The sequence below is a fragment of the Myxocyprinus asiaticus genome, chromosome 3 (genome assembly GCF_019703515.2).
Source record: "Myxocyprinus asiaticus isolate MX2 ecotype Aquarium Trade chromosome 3, UBuf_Myxa_2, whole genome shotgun sequence".
NCBI lineage: Eukaryota > Metazoa > Chordata > Actinopteri > Cypriniformes > Catostomidae > Myxocyprinus > Myxocyprinus asiaticus.
In genome coordinates this window covers 18,703,502-18,725,146 of record NC_059346.1, presented here as the reverse complement: position 1 = coordinate 18,725,146, position 21,645 = coordinate 18,703,502, and the positions used below count along the sequence as shown (strand labels likewise).

General features: G+C 34.4%; 1 protein-coding gene and 1 pseudogene across 1 annotated transcript; one reads left to right on the top strand and one right to left on the bottom strand.

The window, feature by feature from the left end:
• Window positions 1-7,292: 7,292 nt before the first annotated feature.
• Window positions 7,293-12,416, top strand: LOC127429168 (transmembrane 4 L6 family member 4-like). Its single transcript, XM_051678043.1, has 5 exons — window positions 7,293-7,635; window positions 8,131-8,196; window positions 10,058-10,194; window positions 10,325-10,517; window positions 11,989-12,416. The coding sequence occupies exons 1-5, from the start codon at window positions 7,459-7,461 to the stop codon at window positions 11,995-11,997; spliced, it is 582 nt and encodes a 193-aa protein (XP_051534003.1). The 5' UTR covers window positions 7,293-7,458; the 3' UTR covers window positions 11,998-12,416.
• Window positions 12,417-13,712: 1,296 nt separating this feature from the next.
• LOC127425815 (mitochondrial ornithine transporter 1-like) lies at window positions 13,713-21,427 on the bottom strand (annotated as a pseudogene).
• Window positions 21,428-21,645: the final 218 nt, after the last annotated feature.

The window sequence follows — 21,645 nt, the reverse complement described above, 5'->3', positions numbered from 1 at the left end:
GAAACTCTTACATCAATGGAAGATCGTACTGATGTTTCCGGCCAAACTGAGAATAGATACTAAGGATGGCCGCAAAGTATTTACATGTCCCCAGCAAGCATTGTCCTTCATAAAGTCATTGGAATGAGTAAGCCATGGTGTGATTCTCACATTGCTTCCAAGTGAGCCTGATTCACTGAACATTCACTTGACCATCCAAGGAAGTTGAGTGCCTTTTTTGTTTCTTTTTATGATGGTTCCGCCTAGCGGCCGGAGTTTGTTTTGTGGAATAACATTCCTTCGGGACAGTTGTGGAGGAATCTGCTCGTTTTTTGTGCTTATGCCTCCTATTGGATGGAGTTTGTTTTGTGGAATATTTTTTTGCAGGACATTGGAAGAATTAGGTCATCTGCTGCACTTATGAATCAGCCGGCTCACTGAACATTCATTTGACTGCCCGAGGAAACTGAACATTTTTTTATTTTTTTTTATTATTATTATATACACTACCGTTCAAAAGTTTGGGGTCACTTGCCTGAAATGTTTCTCATGATCTTAAAAACCTTATGATCTGAAGGTGTATGCTTAAATGTTTGAAATTAGTTTTGTAGACAAAAATATAATTGTGCCAACATATTAATTTATTTAATTACAAAACAAAAATTTTATTTAAAAAAAAAAAAGTTTTTGAAATGGATGACTTGGACCGAATAATAAAGAAAAGCAGCCACTAATTGCCCAGCATATAGATGGGAACTCCTTCAATACTGTTTAAAAAGCATCCCAGGGTGATACCTCAAGAAGTTGGTTAAGAAAATGTCAAGAGTACATTTCTGCAAAATCTAGGCAAAGAGTGGCTAGTTTGAAGATGCTAAAATATAACATAGTTTTAATATATAATACATGATTTTTTTAGTCACAACATAATTCCCATATTTCCATTTATGTTATTCCATAGTTGTGATGACTTTACTATTATTCTAAAATGTGAAAAAAATAAAATAAAAAATAAATAAAAAAAATAAAGAATGAGTAAGCGACCCTAAACTTTTGAACGGTAGTGTATACATATAATTTTTTGTGTGTGTGTGTGTGTGTGTGTGTGTGTGTGTGTGGACTGGAGCTTGTTTTGGGGAAGAAAACACCTTCGGGACAGTATGTGGATGAACAGTATGTGGATGAATCTACATGTTCTTTGTGTTTATTCTGCCTATTGGCTTGAGTTTGTTTTATAGATTTTCTTCTGTTATGTAATTCTATTTCAAAATTTTTTTATAGAAGCACCGGACTTGAGCAATCCGACATCAAAGTTGTCGCAGGGGCTCTCATAGGTGTACATGGACTGTTTGAGTTTAGAGGGATGGACGCCGGTTGGCGCTGTCATGTGTGAGGTTAATGCGCACGTTTTTCTTTTTTCTGTTTGTTTGGTTCAGGGGGAAGTTCGGGGTTTGATTGTTGCACTAATGTTGGAATGTGGTCTTTATAATTTTGTTTTTGACAAACAATTTATTTTTTCTAATACGTCAAAATGTAAAATGTTAATATGAGCGGATTGTCTCTCTCCACGTGGAATGTGAATGGATTGGAGCACCCCATAAAAAGAAGGAAGGTCATTTCTTTTCTTAAATGTAAGAAATATGATATTGTGTTTCTTCAAGAAATGGATCTTTCCCTGCAGGAAGCTGAAAAATTTGGGAAGATATGAGGTGGACATGTTTTCTTTAGTGCTGGCTCAAGTAAGAGCAGGGGAGTCATTACATTGATAAGTAAACATCTACAATTCAGATGTCTCAAACAGATTAAAGATAAATTAGGAAGAGTCATTATTGTTTTAGCAGAAATTCAGGGGCAAAGGTTGATTTTGGTTTATATTTCCGCACCTAACGTTGATGATAAGGGCTTTTTTATAGATCTTGAAGGGATGTTGCAAGCCTCTGGCACCCCTCATGATATAATATTGGGAGGAGACTTTAATCTTTTGATAGACTCAGTCCTTGATCATAGTGAAGCAAAAGTGTGCAAGCCCCCTCGAGCAACATTGACGCTTCAAAAGGATGTGTAAAAATCTTGGTCTTGCAGATATTTGGAGACTTTTGAACTCATCTGGTAGGGACTATACATTTTTTTCATCAGTCCATAAGATTCTATTCTAGAAAATATTTTTTTATTTATTTTTATATCTAAGTCCCTCATTTGATCTGTTGTGGATGCTCAATTGGAAACATCTTACGCCCTGGTGAGTTTAGAGGTGTTGCCACATACGGAGAAAAATAAATCATATAGTTGGTGCTTTAATGTATCCCTTTTGCAAAATCCTGAATTTCAACAAATGTTAAAGGCATCCTCTGTGGGCATGGCTTGGGAGGTACTTAAGGCAGTTCTCAGGGAAGATGATTTTCCAGGGGTGGTGGCAGGAGGTATGGCACATATGCTTTTGCTTTATGCAGATTATATTTTATTATTCATTTCTGACCCTACTAGATCTATGCCTTGCCTCCACAGATTTATTAATTCCTTTTCTAATTTCTCGGGATTCAGAGTTAATTGGTCTAAATCCGAAGCTTTGGCTCTGACAGCGTACTGACCGGTAACGGTTTTCAGCCGAGCGCCTTAAAGTGGCCCAAACAGGGCATTAAGTATTTGGGTATTTTATTCCCAGCAAATTTATGTGATTTAGTCATAGTTAATTTTGACCCTTTAATAAAAAGTTTTGTGAGCAATGTGGACAGGTGGGCTTCACTACATTTATCTATGACTGTAAAGGTTAATGTAATAAAAATGAATTGTTTTCCAAAATTCAACTACCTGCTAGTCTCTCCCCATTGAAGTTCCCCTCTTATATTTTAAACAATTTGATAGTATCGCTGAATCTTTTATCTGGAATGGTAAATGTCCTCGGATGCATTTTAATGAGCTACACAGGCCAATTGACAAAGGTGGGTTCGGTCTCCCCAAGATTTTGTTTTACGTTTTTTGTTTTATGCTTTTGGTCTCAGACATTTGACACATTGGTCACTTCCGCCTGAGAGAGCCCCTCCCTGTCTCTTTATTGAACAGGAGGTCTTTGCCCCTATCTTGCCATTGCAAAGTCTTTCTACCAAGCTGCCCAGAAAAGTAAAGACACATCCCATTATCTCGTACATGCATTTAGTGTGGACAAAAGTTTGCCACGTGTTCAATTCGGACATTTACCTGAACGTTGCCACAAGTATTTGGTTAAACCCTAAACTGTGCATTAACAAGTCCCCTTTCTGCTGGACAGAGAAGGGTGTTAATACGCTGGGTGACCTGTATGAAAATGGAGCGTTGAGATCTTTTGAAAATATTATACAGCAGTTTGGGATTCGCAGATCTCAATTCTTCAGGCACTTACAGCTGAGCCATCTACTTTGCACCACCTTTGGGTGAATTACGCAGCCCCCTAAAGCGGCAGACACTCTAGAGATGGTGCTTGCTGCTTTTGGAAAGGTTCACGAGGCTTCAGAGTACTATTCCTGGCTAATTCAGAGTTTAGGGGATGGGGTTTTAACATCTCTTAAGAAGTTATGGGAGACTTGAATTTAGTACTGGAAGATGTTTTTATTGGACTCCCTCGAGATTGTATAGGCTTGGCCTTAAAGACACACCTACTTGCTGGCGATGCCAGTTGGAGGATGGGGACATAGCCCATGTTTTTGGTTCTGTTCTAAGATTCTGGTTAAAGGTTCAGAATTTTATTTGTGAGGTTTGAGTACTCAGATTTGATTTTGCCCCAGATTTTGTATTTTGGGTGATGGGGCTGGTATTAATATAATGAATAAACAAATAAAAAACTGGGTCCTTACCAGCGTGATGATCAGCAGGCAGGTATTGCTAAGGAGATGGAAGTCAGCTGATGCACCCTCATTTCATGAGTGGTGCACCGAGTTGGGCAGAGTGGCGGCGTTTGAGGCGTTTGGGCACATAATTGTTAAAAATTGATTCCATGTATTCTTGTGTTGTTTGTTTAAATTTGTATATGGAATCAATAAAAAATTGTTACGAAAAAAAAAGAAAAAAAAGAAAATATGTTTTTGACCATTGATGATATAATGTTTTATATCATCACAAAAGGGAGAATCTCAGCTTTCTAATGACACCTAGAATAAGCTTCTAGTCCACTCATTCCACTTCTAGTCCACTCAGAGGCTAAGATAATCAATGAAACAACAAGGGTTTTGCTTGAACTGGAAATTAGACTGAATGTCTATGGACATTTGTGAGGGCTTAAAAGCGTTACAGCGCCACCTACGTTTCAGATTTGTATGTTGTTATGGAATGTGACAGAGAAAAAAAAATTTGTAGTGCTTTCTGCCACCTAGTGGAATAAAATTAGACCTTTCAAAGTGAGATTGAGTGAACAGAACCAGAATTACATGTTTACAAATGTAGAAGAAAAAAAAACTGTTTATCATAACACATACAATATTATTTATGAATTATTTGAGAGGTTCTCTGAAAAATTAGACCTTTTTTTTTTTTGCAATTAGTCCACAGTATGTGTGAATGGTGAGCTTTTAAAATTGAGTGTGAAAAATTGCTGGCGGCAGAGTTTTTAAATTATTAATTTGACAGTTCAGTCAATATCCTTTCATTTTAAACATTTCCCACCAACATCTACTCAGTTTACACAATTCATACATGACTTGTATTACACATAGATAACTAATATTGTCATTATATTCATGCTGTATAGCCAGAGGGGAACTGGCTCCCCCAGCTGAGCCTGGTTTTTGTCAAGGTTTTTTTTTTCCATTATCTTATCAAGTTTTGGGTTCCTTGCCACAGAGGCCTTTGGCTTGCTAACTGGGGGCTTAAAGACAAATAAGTTTTAAAGCATGATTTTCAATCACGCTTTCATTTTTTGCTCAATGAAGACCGTAAGACATTTCAGACATTATAGTGTAATTTTCTGTTAGAGCATCATTTTCTGCAAAGCTGCTTTGAAATGATGTGTGTTTTGAAAAGCGCTATACAAATAAAAATGACTTGGCTTGAATTAGGGACAGGTCATCATAGATATGAATAATTACAGTATAATATAAGAAATCTAAAAATTCTGGCCATCAGCAATCAACCACAGTAATGGTTTTAATAGGTTGGTATGTAAAAATAAATTCTTAATGAGAGCCCAAAAACATAATTTGAGCTCTCATTTTCCAGCGACCCCTTGAATTAGACAGCTGTCAATCAATACACAAACAATACATTTCCATTTACATCTACACGCAATTATTGCCTTACAATTGTTTTAAAAATAGAACTTAATATAATATTTTTTTAATTAGTCTCTTAATGTTAGGCTATATTTGATAGTGAACACCACAACAACTGCAATACAAAATATTTGAAATCACTGGAAAGCAAAAATTGGTTGATGTTGTTGTTGTTTTCAGTGTAAGGTGGAATTTTAAATGTTCATGTCAAGTGAACTTGAAATGTTTAAGTAAATGTTAATAATGTGTAGTATTTCATCAATGTCATACTCATCAATGTCATACTCATCAATGTTATACTAATACTATACTATTATGAAGCTGTTGTTTACATTTATAAAATTTAATTGAACTTCTTCAGTACCTTTTATGCATGATTTGTCCTATGTACTTTATATGAATCATTGGTGAATTCATTTGTGCAGTATATGAGATTTGCCTGTTTGTATTGTGTTGCCTGTGCTAGTATGACCTTTTTTATAAAGCTGTAAAGACTCTGATCCAGACAGAGGATTTTATCATCTCTTTCACTGCATTGTTTATCATTATGATAAATGTTTGTCTTTTGATTTCTGGCAAAATGTTAATTGGATTATTACTGGATAGCAAACAATTTAACACCTTTTTTTTTCAGAATTTATCACTATACAACTATAATTCAAGAATCGAGGAAAATCAGAATGTGACCAATATATTGTCAAACTGAACTGATTGTTTAACAAATTTGTGAGATTTGTTTGTGCGAACATAATGGAAGCACTTTATTTGACAAAACATGCTTCATTATATGAGGAAATCATTAAGGAATACTGATAAGCCAAGATTAGAGGGCAGGTCATGCCAGGTTCAAATTTGAAATGGAAAAGGCATGTTCTCAATTCTGATTCTCGTTGTGTTCATTTTTTGTAACAGTGGAAATCAAAACAACACATTTTTACAAAATAAAAATGTTGTGATATGATTTTATATTGGTTTGATAATTTTTCATTAAAGACTGTCACAATCTTTTGTCTATGGTTTGCCTGAAAGGGTGTGTGTTGAGGGGGTTGGGGTTAAGCAAACAGGAAAAGCCTTTTAAGGAGAGATGTGTCCTTGCAGCATTTCATTAACCATGGCTGCACCTCCTCTCAAACACAAACTCTGCTGAACATCAAAACTCTGACTCATGCTGTGTGATAAACAAAATGTGTTTAATATCAGTCAGTGCATTTTGTTCAACTCCTTAAACTACTTTGATGTTAATAAAAAACACAATTTGTTCAAAAATGAGATCAAATAAAGTAGGCCTACTTCAGCAGTCAGCAGTTTTACGTACAGGACATCTAAACTGTATATCAGAAACAGTCGTTTAATAATTCTCCTGAAACACTGGCAAAGAAAATGACATATAGATGTTCTTTCAGATAATGCTGTTTGTTTTACAGTGTTGGTGTCAGGGTGTTTTTTTTTCCCTACAGAAACAGTCCAAAGTCCCACAGAGCATTTGATTGAGAGCACTCTGTGCAAATATAATTTAGCCAAGTGAATACAATATAACACACACACACACACACACAAAGCCTATTCATTTCTTCCTCACAGTTCAACAGTGCGTTGTACAATATTGCGCTTAAATATGTCATAATTTTACTTCATGTAAGCTCAGATTGCAACTGAATGACTGAATATGTACCGTTTCTACTTGTTATGAAAACCAGAGCCAAGTTTCTGTGCTTGCATCAAATGAAATGAAATGCATAAAAGCATGTAAACTTTTAATAGGTTTAGATTGTGGATTTGATGTTGAAATGATTGGCAATGGTTGTTTGAAAAGTGAAAAAGCTACATATTTTATTAAACTACAGCCAATGTGAATTCCAGAGAGTAAAAGAGTTGTCGGTCACGTTTAAAAATAGTTTAAATAATGATGTATAACTAATAAAATAAAAAAAAAAAAGGAAAGTAGTTAAATGAATATTGTTTTTAGTTGTAAGTTCTCTAGGCAGGGTGTGGTTGGAGGAATTGAATTCCATAGGCTGGTCTTATCTTAACTCAATAAAAACTGTCCAGCCATTGTTTATAAAGACCTCTGCACTCTGACAGAAACCCAACTTCAAGGGTTTTGTGAGACAACGGCGACCAAAACTGTTGTCGGCAAGCACTTAGGAAAGGTTTTATTCTGCAGATATTTTATTAATTGCTGATGTGATTAGAGCAGTTACTCTGGTTACATTTTTATTCAGGAGTAACACACACACTTTGCAGCATGTGTACTGGAAAATGTGCGCTGTGCGTCGGGGGAAGTCTGTACCCATTAGCGCTGATCTCCATAATCTGTAATATTATTCTGTTTTTTCCTGGCTGGGATGTTAAGTACTCTCAGAATGGACATATTACTGAGGAGGTCAAATACATGGGAGGACTGATTGGAGGGGGAGCAATGGTAAGTTGAAATATGTTTTTAATTGTAATGTAAATTTAAAAATGACATATATTCTATTTTAAGATTGTATGTAAAGGTCACTTAGTCTATATATATTTAGACTGGCCTAAAGGATTTAAAGTTTAGCATCGTTCTTGTCAGTAACATGTTGTTTACAGTGAATATGCCTTAATTAAGTCTTAATTTGATCAATTTCAAAATCAAATTTGATATTATAAGAAACCCAAGAGATATAATTAAAATGTACCAAAGTTAGAATTTAGTTTTTAGGCAATGCCTAGTCTTTAGGAGTCAAAGAATGTGATTTCCTAATAAGGTACTGTATATTAAGGGCGTTGCACACATTTTGAAGCTGTTACATGTGTACCAAACGTGACTAAAGTGACCTTTAAACCTAAATATGTTAAATACTTTTATGATGTGTTTGAGTCAAAATGTATCAATTGCAAAATGATAAAAATAAAAGGTTTCTCGTAAACATGTCGCTCTCTCTAGGTGTTGATTCCAGCTCTTCATATCCACCTAACTGGAAAGCAGGGCTGCTGTGGTAATCGCTGTGGGGTGAGTTCCAGCCCTGTCACAAAAATACACTATTTTTGGTTTGCAGTTTAAAAACATATACAATTCTTTAGAAATTAATTTATGAAAAGGCTTGTTCACTTTACTGCTTTTTTCATCTTTTAAATAGTTCAAGATATATGGAAATATCTAGTGGGTGATAAAACTGCAAAGTTTGATATACAGAGTGGTCAAATGAATTGTATTATTGTAGTATTGGTAAACAGAGAGACATAAAAGCACTTCACCATAGTTTGGTGATACATTTTTTCTTGTTCCTGATTCTGATTCAGAAAGTTGGAAGTTACTTTATTTTGAGCAGAAGCTTCACACAGAATGAAAACATAAACATATTTGGAATGCAGCTATTTATGTGCGGTGTAGATCTGTAGTGTATCTGTAAGTGCTTGAACTTTCACAGGCAGTTTTCTGTGGTGGAAAAAGGACACATTTATAAATATTTGACTCATGTGACTCACATGTGACTAGAAAAATTAGCTTTTTTCACAACTTGTAAAACTGTGTACTGTAGGTTTTGAATTCTAGTGACCTTAACACTCTTACAGTAATTACAACTGGCTGTAAAAAAATAAAAAAATAAAATAAAAAAATAAAAAACTGTACTGTAATGAAAACATTTGACAGAACAAAATTTGACAACCTAAACTGTGACATAAAGTTTATTTTATATTCTATTATATACAGGATTGGGAGGGTTACTTTTGAAATGTATTCCACTACAGATTATAGAATATATGCTGTAAAATGTAATTTGTAAAGTATTACTCAAGGTCAGTAACGTATTCTAAATACTTTGGATTACTTCTTCAGCACTGGTAGATTTTTTCACTTGTTTTGACTATAAAATCTCTGTCAGTACAGTAAGACAAAATACATGTTAAAAATACATTCTCTGAAAAACCTAAATATCTTATGCAGTGTTGTTTCTAAAACAAGATAAATCAAATTGATCTTGTTTTAAGGATTTTTAGATATTTTTACAGGAAAACAATACAAAAATTATCAAGAATACAATTTTTGCCCTAATATCAAAGGTCTTACTAGAAAAAACGTGAATTTTCTTGATAAAAAAATATGATCGTGCCTGGTAACGTGCATGTAAAATGGATAGAAATAGCATTTTAGCTTAGCGTAAAGCTGACAATTTATACAGGGTTTATTTCTATTTCTTCTGCTCCAAACTTACTTCAGACTTTCTTCTCTGTCTGCTTGTATGAATGTAACACATCATAAGAAAGTGTTTCACCGCTGTTCAAATGCACTTTGGTTTGCATCATTTATATGTATAAATGTTTTCCATCTGAAAGGACTAAATATTAAATGAAACAAATGACAATAAAATGCAAAGTAATCTCTTCAGTAATCAAAATACTTTTTGAATGTAACTGTATTCTAAATACCAATGATTTAATTTGTAACTGTAGTGGAATACAGTTACTTATATTTTGTATTTTAAATACGTAATCCTGTAACATGTATTCCATTACTCCCCAACCCTGATTATATATATATATATATATTAATGTTCATAAACCTGACTGCACAAAAAGGAATATTCACCAAAGGCAAGTATGAAAATGTGTGATTTGGAAATTATAATTAAGATATCTTTGAAATAATGGTATTTCCTATACATAATTCCACAAATATGTAAACATTATATGTAAAAAGTGTTTGATCATAATTATTTTGGCTTGGTGGGGGAAAAAAAGAGTCAGTAATAGATGCAAGTCGCTTTATTGTTGTACAATCTAATTTTAAATAAGTGCATTTTGGTAATTAACGTATATTTGTTTTGTGTATTTAATAAAAAAATATTCCCATGATGCATTTTCTGTTCCAGATGTTCCTGTCCATTTTATTTGCAGTAGTGGGTGTTGCTGGTGCCCTTTATAGTTTTATCGTGGCACTGTTAGGCCTTGTCAATGGGCCGCACTGTAATCAAATGTCAGATTCCTGGGGAACTCCGTTTAAAAACAGGTGAAAGAGACAACTCTGCATTCTACAGCATATAATGAAAAAAAAAAATTTGTTTTGTTTTTTTAAATATATACTTTTGTGACATAGACCACCTTTTAAATCTTTAAAATCTTTTCCCTACATTTCTCAGAAACGAAAGTTACCTTAAGCACCGTGACTTGTGGGTAATATGCACAGAGCCCACAAATGTGGTGGAGTTTAATGTGGGTCTGTTCTCAACATTGTTGGTGGCCAGTAGCCTGCAGCTCATCCTCTGTGCTGTACAGATGATCAATGGCCTCTTCGGCTGCCTCTGTGGAACCTGCAGGAATAAAGAAAAAGGGGTAAGAAACACCAATAGATAGAATACAGCAGGTGGTAAATGAGGAATACAAGAAAATCTTATTATTCATCAAGTGTGATATACTGTATATTGCATTCAAACACAAAAGAACTTCAAGGGGTATAGTAAAACTAAAAATGTCCCTAAAATGTTGCTAATCATATATATATATTACACTAAAACAGTATAGTAGTTATTTGAAACTATTCATTTGAAACTAAGTCAGAAACAAAACACTTTGTGGTACTAGAGTTGCCAAGTAGCCTACACATCGTATTCCAGCATAGACAATATATGAAAAGCAATTGCTATATGCAAGATTATCATTTATTTTTTTTTTTTATTATTTCTCTGCAATAATTTTAATGCTTGAATTATCTGCTTCTTCACAAAAAACAGGGTGCAAATTAACCTGAAGAAACATGAAATTAATATTCCGGGTTTAATTCAAGTTAAGGTCAATTAATAGCATTTGTGGCATAATGTTGATTACCACAAAAACTAATTTTGTCTCGTCCCTCTTTAAAAAAAAAAAGAAATAAAAAAAAAAAAAAAAAAAAGAGAAAAATTCTGGGTTCCAGTGAGGCACTTACAATGGAAATGAATGGGGCCAATCTGTTGACATTAAAATACTCACTGTTTTAAAATAATAGGCACAAGACATAAACAATATTTGTGTTAACATGACTTTACTGTGATAAAATCGCATACTAACCTTTTCCGTAAAGTTGTCCAATTGTACAACTTTGTTGCCATGACAACGTAATGTGGTAAATCCTAAAATGCTAAAAGGACCATAAAAATGTTTTAAACCACTTTAACAACGATCAGTTTTAACAGAAGATTGAATGTAAGTGCTTTTATAAAATTATAAGCTTCGCATTTTTGCCTTTAAACCCTCCAAAAATTGGCCCCATTCACTTCATTGTCTCACAGTAGCCCAGATTTTGTGCTTTTTTTTTTTTTTTTTTTTTAAGAAAAGGAGGGAGTAGAATTATTTTTATGAAAAAATTTTGGTAATCAACATTATGCCACAAATGCTGTTGACTGAGCTTAACTTGTATTGAACCCGGAAAATTCCTTTCATGTTAGTAAAACACAAAATGGCATAAATAACACTAAACAGAGCAATAACCTCTAACCCTAACAGACAAAAAGCCGCGTAACGAATAGAACTGAACGCAGGAGTCTCGAGACGTATTTTCAGAAGTTGACGTGCTTAACCTGTCACGTCTGCACAAAACGCTGAAAAAAGCGGTGCGCATCGCAATGGTTAAAGACGTCCGTCTAGCGAATGTTTATATGGAAAAACAACTGAAAACAGCGCAGACGGATAGAACAACGCGTTCAGTTTGAATGGCCCCTACTCCTTCCAGTCACACAATCCAGTAATTTAATCAAATAAGTGATTAAATAACTTAGATTGCATTACTGCCGATGTCTTACACATTATACCATGTTTTGTCTTTCAGCCTCTTTAAACCGTCAATACTCGGAGCATCCAGGACTTTATTATTCTGTCATCCTGCCTCACAATCAGCTGAGAAGCGTCCTCTTTTGGGAAGATGAAGTAAATCATTAATATTGCAATCAGCCAACGGTTTTCATGCACTAAATCTTAACACTCTGAACATTTTGATAGAAGTTTATTTGTACTATATGCATGTTTACTTTACATTTGTCTTACCTATTGATGTTTACTGCTGATGTTGTTTTTGTTTTTGTTTTTTTAATTACATATGTACTATATAATGGATCACAGAGTGAATAATAATGTATAGGAAACTGGCTTTAATTAATGATATAAATATAAGCACTCTTTTTCTATCAATATCTTTAAATGTTCTTCTCAAGACATATTTTTTATAGTTCAGAAATAAAGTAAAAATATACTACAAATACTCTTACATGTTGGGAATGTGTGTTTGTGTTTTTTTTTTTTTTTTTTTTTTTTCTATCAGATTTTAATCCACATTTTAAATTACACAATTCAATTCACCCAAGAATTTTTGTTGCATCATGTTACTTCAAAATCAGTTTAAAACATTTAAGTTTAATATTAACAAATTAATATTAATTTTAAATTATGCTGCATCCAAGATGACACAAGACAAAAGTTATAGAGTGCAAAACTTTAAATACTTCAACTTTAAATACTTCAAATTTAAATGTTTAAATACTTTAAATACTTCAACTTTAAATGTTTAAATACTTTAAATACTTCAACTTTAAATGTTTCTTGGCAGAAAGATGGAATGTTAGAAGCACATACTCGCACATACATATATAAGCATCCACATATTTAAAAGCAAGTTAATACATTAACATTTGTAAGACATAAAACACGCTCACTTTTCTGAAATACTGTATGATCAAATACAACATACACCCTTTATAATACATATCCTGAAATTATACTGACAGCACAAAATGAGTAAAGACTAAAAATTGTATTTCTAAAACCACTGAACTGTGGTTCTGAGATAAGCAGTATTCATTCACTCAGGTTTAACCTCAAATTTTCCTTTTGTCTATTAGTGTTTAAGGGAGTAGCATATAATTTAGTTGCATAGTTGTAGTTTACTCCACTGGGTAGGGCTGCACCAGCTGTGCGTAAGTTCTCACTTATGTTGGGATGTAAAGTTCACACTAAGGGCTTAGTAACTACTAGTTAGTTTGTAACTAAGTCAGTGCTTAATTTGGTTGCACCACCTGTTCTTAAGCCAAGACTTAACTAGTAGGTCGTAAGCTCTCCGTAAAGTAATGCATAGTTGCATAATATGACGTTTTCCTGTATTATTCCAATTAAAAGCCTTCAAATGTATACACAGAAGTGTTAAAAAGCCATGAATTTCAGTTTGATCTTGTTACGGTTGATGTTCAAACCTTGTTTACTCATGTAACTTTCAGCTGTAATAAATTATATCCCCATTAAAATATGATACGTAATAAAAGTAGATTTGATAAATAGTAGATTTGCCCTTTATAAATAACAATATATAGGAACTGTATCTAAAATAAATAAGGGGTGATACATAAATACTAATACAACAAGCTGGAAAAATATACATTTATTCATTTTAATATCCTATATATATTTTGAATGTAGAGTAGGTGTAGAGTATGAGATTGAACATTCAAATGATAAGGATGAAAGAATGACAAGACTGGAGTTTCCAGGACAATGGAGAGAACATGTGTGAATTTTCCTGTGACCCACGAAGTTCTGTTAATACTGAGAATACAGTTTAAACAATATCAAGTCACTTTCTTTAGAACACTCAGAAATCATCTAACAATAAATAAAAGCATCTTTATAAAAATCTGTACTAGGGATTGCATGTTATTATTATTATTATTATTATTATTATTATTATAGCATGTTAAAATTAGTAAGTATAGGCCGACCATGGTGAGTTAGTAAAATTTCACTTGGAAGGAAATAAATACTAATATAAATATAATATAAATAATGTGTGAGGGGTCAGCTGTCAAACTGTGCCATCATGATTTTGCGGCTGACTTCATAACCTAAGAAGAGAGCACCATTGGCTGGAAACGTACGAATCATTGTGGGAGTGAGACCAGAATATAAAGCCCTTATACCTGAAAGGCAAAAAGAAGAAAAAGGACAGACTAATGAGTTGGAGAGGTACACTGTATTTTTGCAAGCAACTATGATTTAGTTATGTGATTGCTACAGTCTAAATATTTAAACAAAATTAAATAATTCTGATATAGTATGTTAATACTGAACACAGTAAAACAGATCGTTTGCTCACCTGAAAATGTGCCTAAAAGTCTTGAAGAAGCCGGCCTGCCTGCCTGTCATTGACATGACCTGTATTCTGGATTTAACACAACCCATGGGGTACACAACAAGCCAGAGACAAGCTCCCCCAAACCCCCCATTGAACACAATGGGGGCTACACCTACAAAACAAATAATTAATCAAAGCTGCAACTAATGAACCTAAAAATCTGAGAATATATGCAGAGCACATTATACACATATGCAGACTCAAACATGCATGAAACGTCATAATTTATCTTATTGTGATAAAACAGATCCTTATTCCACATTAGCTCTGTAATGTCCAAAAGCAGATAAAATGCTGGCTTCCTGTCTCCACCCACTACGCTGTTATTCTACGGTGGAAAATTCTGTTAGCGCTATCGACTGAGCAAACTGAACGACCAACTGTATACAATGTACCATCCCTATATTTAAAACAAAGAGCTCATTGTTTGCTGTGCTGACTGATTTTACATGCATCTAATGTTTGACCTCATCCTCATGACTGACTCATTAAGTAGGGTCGGCAACTCCTTGAATACACACCAGTAATACAACAGACCAATCAATAAATGGGAAACCAAGTATGTATGCTGTTAGTCCTTTAAAAATAAAATGTAGAAACTGTAACATGGCGTTGCTTTCATACCTATGTCATCCTTGTCTCAGTGCATGTACTGAGTGAATAGAGACCAACAAAGCTCACACACTCCAAAGAAACAGAAATATCCAGGCACCTCATGGGCAATGGTGGTAGTTAAACCCTGGAAGAACTCTGCAGGACCATCATTGTGCATAATAGACTTTATAACCGACCAAACTGTGTTGAAAAAGACAGACAGACACAATATAATTAAGCTACAGCCTGACACATAATAGCTCCAACAACATGTTCATACTGTAAAACCACTCATTAGTGTGGAAAAGCTGCAATATTTAAAGGTGCAAAAAGTAATTTTTTTGGTCTTCGACTGGAACTGGCACCTATCAGCTAGGGCTGGGCAATATGGCAAAAAATAAAATTGCGATTTATTTAAAACTGGGATGATTCACGATTCGATTTGTCAACTTTTCAATGTACTCAACTAATAAGTAACTCCAACATGATACAAATAACGTTCTTTATTAGAATGCAAGGCAACCTGGTTAGAGAAATCAAAGTTTTTTCATTATAGGTGTGCACTAAAAATGCACAAAAAAAAAAAAAAAATGCACAACACAGGAAATTTTCAACATAGTGCAAATATAAACTAAATTAAAATTAAAATTAATAAACCCAGATGTTGAGAAATAAAATAAGAAAAAATAAGAAAACTGCACAGTACTTCTTTGCCAATGCAGGTATTTTATCGAAATAAAGACTATTTAGAAAGTTATCTAGAAATCAGTACCTAGAAATTATCAAGTTTATCTAGAATGTACTCATTGAATATCAAACAATTTGTATCATAAACTGCTGCCGATACAGTCCAGGGCACCCGGCGCCCTCTAGCGGTACATGCTAAGCAGCACATCAATATGAAATTATTTATCATTACTATTGACCCTTCGCTAAGCTCCGCCCCCCTTGGTTACGGTCGCTCTGACAAGCTCTGCAGAACTTCCCATAGGAATGAATGGGAGATTTCAGTAAACGGCACGATTTTTGGCCAAATATTCTCATAAACGGAATGGATAATATTCTCAAGTGGGCTGGAATGAAGAGTGATATTGTAAGGCATATTTATCTGACCAATTCTTTTGTAAAAGCAATTGTTAAATTACATAGTAATTTAATTGAAAACTGTGGAGACTGTGAATCAGAATGAAGGCAAAACGATTATCAGAGTAGCTTGAATAGAAAAAAGCGCTGGTTAATAGCCATTACACATCTGATAACATTAATGCAAGTGAACAGAACTGCTTATAGCTAGGGATGCAACGATACAATTTTTTCTCTTCCAATCCGATTCCAATACCTGAAGTATCAGTATCGGCCGATACCGATACTGATCCGGATCCAATACCAATGTTGTTTTTTTCTTAACGAGTTTAGAGCATCTATAAATCACTGTGTGGAACTGATTGGCAGTGCTCTTTGTGTAGAGAAACAAAAACCTCTAACAATACATTATTTCATTATAAAATAGAAAACACACTAAAAAATGCATAAGAGCATGTGCAAAACTTTATTGTTAACTAGTCAGCAGGATGCAGCAGCAAAAATAACAGTAATTCCAGTGAAAGTCTTCAGTAGAAAAGAGGCCAGTTCTCTACACATCTTAACTTGTATCTGGACTTGTAAATGGTTTCAGATCTCGATCTCTCTCTCTCTCTCTCTCTCTCTCTCTCTCTCTCTCTGTTATTTATTTATTTCATTTTATTTGTATTAGTATATCAATTCACTTTTCAATCACACCGTACGATTTGGAACCCAATTTGTTTTATTGTCATTTCTAATAATAATAATAATAATAATAATAATTTTACTATATATTGGTAATACATTTCAGTTGTAATTTAAGGCTTTTATTTTGAAAGTCAGGCAATGAGCGCTCCAGGAAGCCTGTATAAATGCAAGAGTTATATGGACTACTTTAATTATGATTTGAAGGATATTTATATCATTCTTTGAGCTTGACAGTAAGGTCAATGACCAACATGCAGTATCGGATTTGGATCGGGATCGTCGGATTGATACCTGATCCGGGTAAAATGTCACTATCAGCCCGATACCGATCCAGGTATCGGATCGGTGCCATCTACGTATAACATCTCATAACACACCCACATTGATGCTGTGAACTCTATTTACTAATCATCTCTACTAAGACCTGAAACAATACATAAATTAATAAATGTTTAGTTATTAGCTTTGATTTACCTCATATTTGCATTTTTTATTTAGCGGAAATATATAACATTATATTTTGTATTATATTAACCTGGAAATTGTTTTAAAAAACGAGTTACGACAGACGCAATTAGGTTTGTCATACACCTGCTGAGGGAATGACCATACATTTGCCATCGGCTGTGTCTCGTTTGGAAGGCTGTGTCCTCCGGAGGTCGCATTTGTCGGCCGCATACGTCATCGAGGCTGTCTCGTTTCGGAAAAGCAAGTAGGACACTTCGAATGCAGCCTTCAAATGTGACCTTCTTTCACGGGAATTCGGAGGATGCATGAGGTGTATCCTTCGTGGGCACTCACAACCCACAATTCTTTGCTTCAACAGAAATGTCTAAAAAAATGACGCCAATTTGCCCGTAAATATGATGTTCAAATGCAAATAATGTTAATTCCCAAGTTGAAGTACCTCAGTAGATGGGTGCAGAGTATATAATATGTTTAATTATATTAATATATAATTAAAATAAAGTATTTGACTAAAAGTACACCTGTAAAATCTGTTTTCTTTTCTCTTTACATCATTATAATTCTCCTAAATTTTACCTCATACATTCCCTTCTAAAGGGACTTTGTTCCCTTGTCACTCAAAGCGCTCGCTCTTGTTAAAGAGTGTCCTGCTGTCATAGCAACCATGTTACATTACGTTTCCATTTGTCCTATGAAGGCCGTCTCGTTTAAACGAGACTTGTTTAAAGGAGGACGCTCGGTATACTGCAGCCTTCAAAGGCCGCGTCCTACCTAGCACGCAGCCCTCCAAACGAGACACAGCCTCTCTTCTGATGGCCATAATATACCGCTTTCTGTTATTATTATTATTATTATTATTTTTATTTGGAAAGTTGTGGAAACGTAATAGTGGTGTTCTTCTTTTGACGTTAGAGCAAGCGGGGAAGCAAAAATTATATTTGCTGTGGTTTTTCATTCACTCCCATTCACCGCTATCGAAGTTAAACCTGCAATTGTTTACTTCTGCATTCCAAAACCCGGAAGTGTAAAAAGGGTCCATTCAGCTTACAAAAGTGTCCAATAACTGAGGGTTACTGATATATAGTGAGATGCATACGGCTGGTCAGATGATCTAAACATGTCAACCCCCATGAAGCAACCTTCTCCATTTAAATTAACAGCTTTTATTAGGCTACTGATATGATTGGAGTCTTCATCTCATGTGAGTGTACATCATTTCAAACATACACTACCAGTCAAAAGTTTTGAAACACTAATTCTTTATTATAATTTTTTTTATCACATTTTAGAATAATAGTAAAGTCATCAAAACTATGGAATAACATAAATGGAACTATGGGAATTATGTTATGACTAAACAAAATCCAAAATAAATAAAAACTATGTTATATTTTAGCATCTTCAAAGTAGTCACCCTTTGCCTAGAATTTGCAGACATGTACTCTTGACATTTTCTCAACCAACTTCTTGAGGAATCACCCTGGGATACTTTTTAAACAGTATTGAAGGAGTTCCCATCTATGCTGGGCACTTACTGGCTGCTTTTCTTTATAATTTGGTCCAAATCATCAATTTCAAAAACGTTTTTTTTATTTATTTATTTTTATTAAATTTTAGTTTTATATTGAAATAAATTAATATGGTGGCACAATTATATTTTTGTCTACAAAACTAATTTCAAACATTTAAGCATACGCCTTCAGATCAAAAGATTTTTAAGATCATGAGAAACATTTCAGGCAAGTGTTTCAAAACTTTTGACCGGTAGTGTATTTTTCAAAAGTGCTATTAATTTCTTTGTGTGTAAAATATTTTTAACAAGTGTACCTTTAACTATTGGATAACAGTAAAAAAAGAACACATTTATTTATGATTTATGTTTTATTTATCTAACCCATGTTAAAATCACTTCAGGTAGAGGCAGCATATTTTATATACATATTTCAGTGTTTAAAGAAATGTGGCATGGGGGGTTATTTCACAATCCAACAAACCACTCTACTCCCTATTGTTTCCTGTCACTTCTATAATGTCTTAGTCAATAAAAGGCAAAAGCCCATAAAATAATAAAAAAAGAAATGTGCACTGTATAAGCGGAAAGGATCACTGATATGCTCCTTACTTTTGACTCTTGGCAATCTTGCCGGAGGTGGTCATCTCATGCATAGCCTGCAGTCGGCACTTCACCAGTGGGACAAAGCACCAGAGAGGAGAAAATAGAAGCCACGGAGCCTGCACATGCTTTCTGCATGTCACTTTACAACAATAAACAAAGGTAGGGGAAAAAAACATGAATCTGAAAATGTATTCAGTAGAGCTGTTGATTTTACACGTAAATGTAATGCGGTTAATTATATGAAAAATAACGTGTTAAAAAAAATTAATCATTAATCATACAATTAATCATACACCGATCAGCCACAACATTAAAACCACCTGCCTAATATTGTGTAGGTCCAAAACAGCGCCAACCCGCACCACAATTGTACAGAGCGGATATCTGAGTTACCGTAGACTTTGGCCATTCTCTGTTGACCTCTCTCATCAACAAGGCATTTCCATCCACAGAACTGCCGCTGTTTTTGGCACCATTCTGAGTAAATTCTAGAGACTGTTGTGTGTGAAAATCCCAGGAGATCAGCAGTTACAGAAATACTCAAACCAGCCTGTCTGGCACCAACAATCAAGTCACGGTCCAAATCACTGAGATCACATTTTTCCCCATTCTGATGGTTGATATGAACATTAACTGAAGTTCCTGACCCGTATCCGCGTGATTTTATGAACTGCACTGCTGCCACACAATTGGCTGATTTGATAATCACATGGATGATTGTTGGTGCCAGATGGGCTGGTTTGAGTATTTCTTTAACTGCTGATCTCCATGTGCCATAGTAAAACCATGGTATTTTTACAGTGCCTGTCATCTCTGCTGCTTTCCCTCTGACCTCAGCATCCTCTTTATATGACTGAGACTTTCTATAGTACTTCATTTCGTTTTATATTAATATAATGTTACTTTACTATATTTTGGCAATAATATTTAGGACCTAAGAGCAATAATGTTGTAATCATAATGCAATGATATCAAAATAGTAATACCATCGTTCTAAATGGCTGCCATGGTAGCCTACATGTCCAAAAAATAGTAATACGATGGTATTTTTTTGAAAGTGATTCGTCTAATGGCAAATTAGTTTAAACAAAAAGTAAACTGACTTTGGCTGAATCAGACCGCTCTTTCAGTTTGTGACAGTAGCCTATTCTCTGAAAGACACATTGAATTTCTGTCTACATTGAAAGCGACGCGACTGCTCCCATTATAACTAATAAAGCTGTCTACACTGTACGTGTACGATGTCGGAAATAAGGTAGCAAATAAAGTACGATACATAGAGTGGATTTTTCTATCTGACCAGTTACTCGTCTGAGGCCACGCCACTCCAAAGATCCGATCTGCTGTAGGACATGCTGTCACAGGCACCTCTGCCTAATTTTCTTTAATGCTTTCTTGAAGTAAATCTCATATTGATACATTATTACTATTATAGTGAGATTAAGATTTTTTTTTTTAATAATTATATTTTTATTATTCTATTTTCCCCATTTTTGTGGACGACCAGAAGGTCACCTTTAGATCTGGGCACAAAAGAGGAAGGGGCTCAATCCCCTGCTGCCCCCTACTGTGCATGCCACTGCTAGAGACGCTAAAAAAATGCAATACAACCAAAGAGAGATGCATGAGTACTTAGACCAACAATTAAAAATAGCTCAGACAGAAGTAGGCCAATAATAGGGTTATGTTCAATGATATGGAAATATAATATATATATATATATATATATATATATATATATATATATATATATAGACTTTAAAACCACTTTTTGTATAGTAGAAATGTTCCACAATATACAGTATGTATATAATGTATTTAAATTATCTGGATGATAATATTTATTATATATTATATTAATAATTATTTTAATTATCATAAACATAATTATCTTTATTTTTTACTTTACAACCCCCCTCACCTGACCACAGTCCCTTTCTCCAGACCAGAGACGACACGTACCACCTCCTGGCAAAAGCCATAGCACATGAAGAGCACCGAGTTCTCAGCGATGTTAGCCATAAGGGCAGGTGTGATACCTTGATACAGCCCTCGAAATCCCACTTGTTTTTATGACGACACAATGCAGTGCACAAAGCCTCTGTACAAAGTGGAGAAGGTCTGCATTTTCACTTTTGCCATGTCAAAGGGTTGACCATTGAATACACAAGCAGTGCCCCCTAAAGACAAAAGAAAAATAGAGTGGGAGAACAGAAAGAGATTTCAATATTTTTTTCTTATGTTCATGAAACACACATAAAGGATTGTAGGAATTACATCATTGCCCTTCAATAATCCTTAAAGGAATAGTTCAACCCAAAATGAAAATTCTCTCATCATTTAGTCATCCTCATGCCATC

Excerpts from the sequence above, each read along its gene's own strand:
- LOC127429168 (XM_051678043.1), top strand. The coding sequence starts at position 7,459 with ATGTGTACTGGAAAATGTGCGCTGTGCGTCGGGGGAAGTCTGTACCCA. Across the intron at positions 8,197-10,057 it reads GCTGTGGTAATCGCTGTGGG|ATGTTCCTGTCCATTTTATT; the intron begins GTGAGTTCCAGC and ends TTTCTGTTCCAG. Across the intron at positions 10,195-10,324 it reads GGAACTCCGTTTAAAAACAG|AAACGAAAGTTACCTTAAGC; the intron begins GTGAAAGAGACA and ends TACATTTCTCAG.